This window comes from Mastomys coucha, unplaced genomic scaffold (assembly GCF_008632895.1).
Source record: "Mastomys coucha isolate ucsf_1 unplaced genomic scaffold, UCSF_Mcou_1 pScaffold22, whole genome shotgun sequence".
Classification (NCBI taxonomy): domain Eukaryota; kingdom Metazoa; phylum Chordata; class Mammalia; order Rodentia; family Muridae; genus Mastomys; species Mastomys coucha.
Window position 1 is genome coordinate 227,115,751 of NW_022196905.1, and position 7,707 is coordinate 227,123,457.

The following is a 7,707-nucleotide window of genomic DNA, read 5'->3' on the forward strand; positions in this document are numbered from 1 at the left end:
ATCGTGGAAGCTGTACTGCGTCCACACATCTTCACTTGCAAATGTTCATTGAAGTGAGTCACTGTTCTGGTTCATGAACTCTAGGTTCTGTGACACTATCAATATTGGTTTTCATCGGGACTCCTCCTGGTTGTGTCCTGTTGTTATTCTGTTTCATGGAGATCCTGCACCTTTGGATTATCAGGATAGGGCCTTTCATGTGTCCCCTTTGCAGATGATATAGATTTTGAGGAGGGCCAACTCAGAACCCTGGATCTGGACCTGGGTAGTAGCTGGCTTATCCACACCACTAGAATAAGCTCTCCAGCACTGCCCAGGCTAGGCCACCCAGTGCTGCCTTTGGCAGAAGGCAGGGTCATCTCTTCTGCTCTAATGCCCTCAGGGCCTGCTCAGCCACACCCACACCTCCAGAGCCAGCTTCACCTTGATGCATAGTCAGGGTGCTGAGCCCACATCCCAAGTGCTGTAGCCTATGAGGGGATGGGCTAGCTCTCCTTCTTTCACATCCTAAGGGCTTCACCATCAGGGTTAGCACTCTTCCTCTTATGCCCTTGTGGTCAGCTCTCCTACTACTGTAGATGTTGAGGGGCAGAGGAGGGCATCGCCCCTGCACCCTCACTGCCCCACAATAGATGAGTAGTACGGCCAGCTCTCCCATACTCTAGGCCTCAGGGCTGGCTCACTCATGCTGCTTCCCCCTCCCCCCGCTCCCCCTGCCACTGACCAGGGTCAGCACTACTTTGTTGACTAGGGGAGGTACAGGGCCTGCACTCTTGAGTGCTGCAGCCAGTGAGTGGCAAGGCCAGCTCACCTACTCTCAGGACTCCAGGGACAGCTTTCCTGACTACCACAGGTATAGAGTTCTTTTATTAAAAAAAAAAAAAAGAATTATAATTTATGAAGGAAAAACAATAGACATTAAAATAGCATATAATTGGAAGTATTTATTAATAAACTTGAATAGGAAGCTCAGTGGTGCTGAAAGAAAAAAATATGATATAGGACATCTGGTAGGTAGTTTGGGAAGAAAACAACAGTTTTGTTTTTCATCTTTTAAGTTTTGTATTTGTTTTACCCTGAAATGTGGCCTTAGCGTATCTCCATAGCTAGCCTATAACATGCTGTGTAGACCAGGCTGGTCTCACCTGCCTGCGCTTCCTGAGTGCTGGTATTATAGGCATGTGCCACCACATTGAGACTCCTTTAAAAAGTTTTTTAGAACAAACATAGATTTATTAAGGAAAAGCAAGAAAAAACTCCTGAGAAAGAAGGGACTTCAAGAGAGGAATAACCTGTTTGTCTTTTAGCAAAATAAACTGAGACTGCTTAAAATCATTTTTAAATTTTTCCCCTTAGTCTAGCCATATCTAAGGGACATCAGACTTCCCAGGTTTAATATAAATTGAATACTGCACTAATCCTCAGAATTAAGACAGTGTCAGATACTGTTCAGAGTGTAAAGGCCTTTCTGGCAACAGGAAAGGCATCTGGGCAATTCTTTACCCTTCCCCCTCACACCTCTAAGCAACCTGTTCATAATTCTACCAACTCCTTCCTAAAGACTGTAATATGGTATTTTGAGTTCTTCCTGTTCTCTCAAGTGCCATTCTTGTCTTTATGAGGGAGGTCAGCTGACAGCCAATAGGGAGCTGAATACTGTCTTAGTTAGGGTTTCACTCCTGTGAAGGGACACCATGACCAAGACAACTCTTATAAAGGACAACATTCAATTGGGGCTGGCTTACAGTTCAGAGGTTCAGTCCATTATCATCATGGTGGGAGCATGGCAACATCCAGGCAGACATGGTGCTAGAGAGGAAGCTGGGAAGTCTACATCTTGATTTGAAGGCAGGCAGCCAGGAACTGCCTGGTTCTACACCTGGTGGAATTTAGGTACTATGAGCCCTCAAACCCAACTACATAGTGGTACATTCCTCCAACAAGGCCACACCTATTCATTTAAAAATAATATTAATTTTATTTTAAATTGTGTGACTGCAATGTCCACAGAGGCCAGAAGAGGATGTTGGATCACCTAAAGCAGGAGTTGCAAACTCCCTGTTGTGTATCCTGGGAAATGAGCTCTGGGCCTCTGTAAGAGCAGGGTGTTGTCTGAACTGCTCAGACATTTCTTACCACTTTTGGTTGTGAGCCTTAGATTTTTTTTTTTATTTTTTATTTTTTTTGTCTTTTAACAGATGAGCTCTTTCTCTAGCCCCAAACATACAATATTAAAGCTATTACTTTTTACTTCTCATCTCTGTAGGCTTTTGGCCATCTTTAATGCAGAATACATTCATTCTAACTTCAGAACTCTTCCTAATCTTTAATAGTTCCAACAATGTTCAAACACTGTTCAAGTGTATGGTCTTTTTAACTGTGAGCCACTGGGAAAAATCAATAAACAAGCTTTCTCTTTCCAGCTTATAGTGGTGCAGGGGAAGCTTCTCATTCTCAAAAGTAGGAACTGGGGTACAGAGCAAGAAAAGGTCTGACCAGAGCTGGATGGCACCAGCACTGGCCACGAAAGCAGGGCCATCCGAGCTCCTTGTAGCACCAGGGATGACATCATGAGCCACGTGCTCCCCATGGAGCGCAGGGGTCTGGGTACAGGACTTCAGGACCCACCTACTATGGTCTGCACCACAGAGACAGACCCAAAACTCTCTGATCCATGAGTTTTTATATTACTATTTGTAAAATGTAGATGCCCATTTTAAAAAAATTACCAAATTTATATTCCTGCGCCCTTGCTTTGTCCCTAGTGGAAAATATACAACCCAACTAGCATGGTTTGATACAATTTTACAACTTTGTTATGATTCTGTAGGGCCTTTCAGACTTCTAAAACTCAAGCCATAAAGTTATTTAATTTTTTTTATCATTTTCTAAAAATTTCATAAACTATATTGTATGTTTAGTGTGCTTCCCCCTGTACCTCCATCCCTCCCCATCCCTTTTCATGTCTTCTTCCTGATTGTCCCTTTGTTCCCTAGACAGCTTCATAATACTTTCATATCATATACACATAAATGCTTTGTACAAATCCCTATAAAATCTAGGAATCATAAATGAGAGAAAACATACATTGTTTCTCTTTATGGTACTGCTTTAGTTTGTTTAATATGATTATTTCTAGTTGCATTCATTTTTCTATGACCGATATACTTTGTTCTTTATGGTTGAGAAGAGCTCCGGTGTATATTTCTAGCCCAGACACTCTTGTTTAAAAAAAAAAAGATAAATAGTACTGAAAGATTAAAAATAAAACCTCTTAGTAGTGTTAGTTTTAAGGATTACTACTAAGATTTTAAGGGATGTAGATGTTACAGTGTTTACTGTGATGGTTATTTGTAGATATTTATGTGGTATTTATCAGGTTAGGGGGTGACCATTTGAAGAGCACCAGGTAGCTACAAGGCTAGAGGGTAGTTGTTAGGGTCCTTGGACTTCACACCTTGTGCTGCTTAGCTTGCTAGAAAATTGTCCTTCTCTACCTCTTAGGGCCTTTATTTTAGGGAGTAAAAAGAAGTTGATCTAGAAAGTGTAAGAGTCTGCCATTGAGCCATTTAAGCATTTGCTTTAATCATTAAAAGCAGCTTACTACTTTCTAGATTTGGAGGGAGAAATTAAACTGATTATTGTTCACATAGTGTTTCTTGACTGGGATATTAGTTTATATTTTTCTTGTGATCACACAGAGAACTTGTGAATAATTTATGAATAAGGCAGAAGGAATAATTTATGTGATCTTCGGCATAAGTGCATTTAATTATCTCATCCAAATCATTGCCTTTTACCTGGCATTTGGATGACCCAGAGCTGTGCATCTGCATCATGGTATCATATTCTCAGGTCCTGCCAGCTGGCTTGATATTGTGATTCAGGCATTTAATAGATAGCTTATGTGCATTTCTTTCTGATGCTCTTAGATCAGCAGGTCAAAAAGTTCAAGACTGTAACTTCTATCAAATATTTATGGAAAAAAATGAGAAAGTTGGAGTACCCACAATTCAGCAGTTATTAGAATGGTCTTTTATCAACAGCAACCTGAAATTTGCAGAGGTTAGTGATTCTGTTTTCCTGTTACTGTTTTATTTCTTAGCAGTGCTCAGGAGGGGATGTTAAACTCAGGACTTGTACATACTGCCCTGAGTGCTGCCCCACTCAACCACACCCAGCTCTCACTCACACTGTTAATAAAACACACACACACACACACACACACACACACACACACTCAACACACACAAAATGTGTTCCAACTTTGTTCTTTTTTAAGAAAGCTCCTTAGCTTAAGTTGAAATGTTTTGGATTTAGGTGCAAAGTGTGGGGAAAGCTAGTGCTTAACTTGAAGACCTCTAAAGTAGCTTAATTCCAAAGATAGGCATGTACATATACATGTTTATGTTTTTAGTTGTCATTTTACCCAAGCATATTATCTAAACATTTCAAAAGCAATGCTACTTTTCTCCCTTTGTTAAAGATAAAATGCCAGTGAAATCCTCTGTGTGGGTGTGTTAATGAATGTAATAGAAGATTTTTTTTTAACCTGAATGGATGGTTTGCATAGTGCATGCCATGATCTGTTGCTGGCATGCTCATCTCACTTACTTTGCTGATGTATAGGTAGCATCCTCTATGATGATATTTGACAGGGAAGTCTGGAGATCCTGTAACTCACTGCTGCTCTGCATCCACACTGCACAATCACATGTGGGCCATCAGCATTGTGCTGAAACCACTGCTGGGTTTGATAGCTGTGACTACTTCAGTTTCATAGGGAAGCTTAGTTTTGCACCTTTTTCCCCTTAGTGCAGGAGACATGACTCAAGGCTGTGGTCATTCTAAGCTGAATCCCCAGCACCTTAGGACTTTGATTTCTAAAATGATGTGTCTATTGTTGATGTTGTTGTTGTTATTGTTATTATTATTATTATTATTATTTATTGTTATTATATTATTATCAATAACATTATTATTTTTAGGCACCATCATGCCTGATTATCCAGATGCCTCGGTTTGGAAAAGACTTTAAACTATTTAAAAAAATTTTTCCTTCCCTGGAATTAAATATAACAGATTTACTTGAAGACAGTAAGTATACAGTCCTTTGTTTGTTTGTTTTAGAAATAGTCGCATTAGCTGTGGATATAGTATTTGACAGGCAATGCAATATCTGAAGAGCTTGGATATATTAAGCCAATAATTTGAGTACTGAGAATTTATTCTGAAAAGAATAGAGGTAAAAATAAACACTTTAAATGCAGAATCACTTATCATTATATAAGCAAGTAGAGACAAGTAAATGTTAGTAAGAGGCCAGAGGTTAATTGGATTATTCTTCATAACAATAGGATTACTACCATTAAACACATGGGTATGAGGACAATATACATGGAAACCATTGTAAGTGGAAGGGAAAGTGTATTGAGAGGCTGAATGGGGGATGCATGAAATACACATGTACTGAATGCACACAGGTATATAGATATTCAGACATACAAGTATTAGAGAAAGTTTATTATAATGGCAGTGGGTTTCTCTTGCTGACTAAGATCATATGTGCTATCAATTTTCTTTATACTTTCTTTATATCTTTTGAGTATTTTATGACCAGAGAAACAGGCCTAAAATAGGTTGTCAAAAATATCTTAAAAATATTACAAATACAGGAAATCCAAATGAAATTTTAGGAGGATCAGAGGGGGCTAGGCCTCCCCCTCCCCCAGAGCATTCTTCTTTTGAAAGTATTTTTAGTGACAGAATACGTTTTTTTTTCATCATTTCATTTAATTTACTTATTCACTTTACATTCCAGTGCCAGCCCCCTCCTCCCAGTACTCCTTCACACAAATCCTTATTCCATCCCCCACTCCCCTTCTCTTCTGATAAGGGGGAGTATCACACCCCACCTCACTCCAGCACATCTTATTTAGTCTCTTGACATTTGCCCTCAATCTTGAAGGATTGTTTCACTGAACACAGAATTCTATGTCCACAGGATTTGCTGCCTTTGGCCACTACCCCTGGCTGGCTGGCATAGCCGCTAATGAGAAATTAGCAGTGTTTGGGTCATTGTTTGTGGCTTTATAATTTATTTTTCTCTGCCTGCTTTCTTTTTTTTTATTATATATTTTATTTATTTACATTTCAAATGTTATCCCCTTTCCTGGTTTCCCCTCAGAAAACCCTGTAACCCTTTTCCCTCCCCCTGCTCACCAACCCACCCACTCCCGATTAGTGATCAGACCTTCAAAGAAGACCTAAAACCAGTACTCCTCAAACTATTCCACAAAATAGAAACAGAAGGTACTCTACCCAATTTGCTCTATGAAGCCACAATTACTCTGATACATAAACCACACAAAGACCCAACAAAGAAAGAGAACTTCAGGCCAATTTCCCTAATGAATATCAATGCAAAAATACTCAGTAAAATTCTCACAAACCAAATCCAAGAACAAATCAAAACGATCATCCACCATGATCAAGTAGGCTTCATCCCAGGAATGCAGGGATGGTTCAATATAAGGAAATCCATCAACATAATCCACTACATAAACAAACTCAAAGAAAAGAAAAACATATGATCATTTCATTAGATGCTGAGAACGCATTTAACAAAATCCAACACCACTTCATGATAAAAGTCTTGGAAAGATCAGGAATTCAAGGCCCATACCTAAACATGGTAAAAGCAACCAACATTAAACTAAATGGAGAAAAACTTGAAGCAATCCCACAGAAATCAGGGACTAGATAAGGCTGCCCACTCTCTATTCAGTATAGTACTCAAAGTCCTAGCCAGAGCAATTAGACAACAAAAGGAGATCAAAGGGATACAAATTGGAAAGGAAGAAGTCAAAATATCACTATTTGCAGATGATATGATAGTATACTTAAATAACCAAAAAATTACACCAGAGAACTCCTAAGCCTGATAAACAACTTAAGCAAAGTAGCTGGATATAAAATTAACTCAAACAAATCAGAGGCCTTCCTCTACACAAAGGATAAACAGGCTGAGAAAGAAATTAGGGAAACAACACCCTCCACAATAGTCACAGATAATATAAAATACCTTGGTGTGACTCTTACAAAGCAAATGAAAGATCTGTATGACAAGAACTTAAAGTCTCTAAAGAAAGAAATAAAAGATCTCAGAAGATGGAAAGATCTCCCATGCTCATGGATTGGTAGGATTAATATAGTAAAAGTGGCCATTTTGCTGAAAGCAACCTACAGAGTCAATGCAGTCCCCATCAAAATTCTAACTCAATTCTTCACAGAGTTAGAAAGAGCAATTTGCAAATTCATCTGGAATAACAAAAAACCTAGGATAATGAAAACTATTCTCAACAATAAAAGAACTTTTGGTGGAATCACCATCCCAGACCTTATGCTGTACTGCAGAGTAATTTTGATTAAAAACTGCATATTGGTACAGTGACAGGCAAGTAGAATACCTTTTTTGTTTTGTTTTGTTTTTTAATTTTATTTTTTAATTTTCATTGCATTATGATGAGAAAAGTTACATGATATCAATTTATCTGAATTTGTTAACATTTAAAAACATATTTTAAGTAAGTGGAATTAAATCACATTCTTGTTTCCCTTTTGTACCCCAACTTCTCCGAGAGACCCCCTTCAATACCTACAATATCTTTTTTGTCATATTCTTTAAAATTTATAAAATATTATAAC

General features: G+C 38.6%; 1 protein-coding gene across 9 annotated transcripts in view; it reads left to right on the forward strand.

The window, feature by feature from the left end:
* The window catches only part of Cyld (CYLD lysine 63 deubiquitinase), a 66,222-nt gene that overhangs the window by 48,468 nt on the left and 10,047 nt on the right, over window positions 1-7,707 (forward strand). For all 9 annotated transcript variants that reach the window (XM_031340792.1, XM_031340793.1, XM_031340788.1 and 6 more), the window contains 2 exons: window positions 3,933-4,065; window positions 4,989-5,097. In XM_031340792.1, coding sequence (XP_031196652.1) covers window positions 3,933-4,065; window positions 4,989-5,097 — 242 coding nt within the window. The remainder of the gene's footprint in view (window positions 1-3,932; window positions 4,066-4,988; window positions 5,098-7,707) is intronic.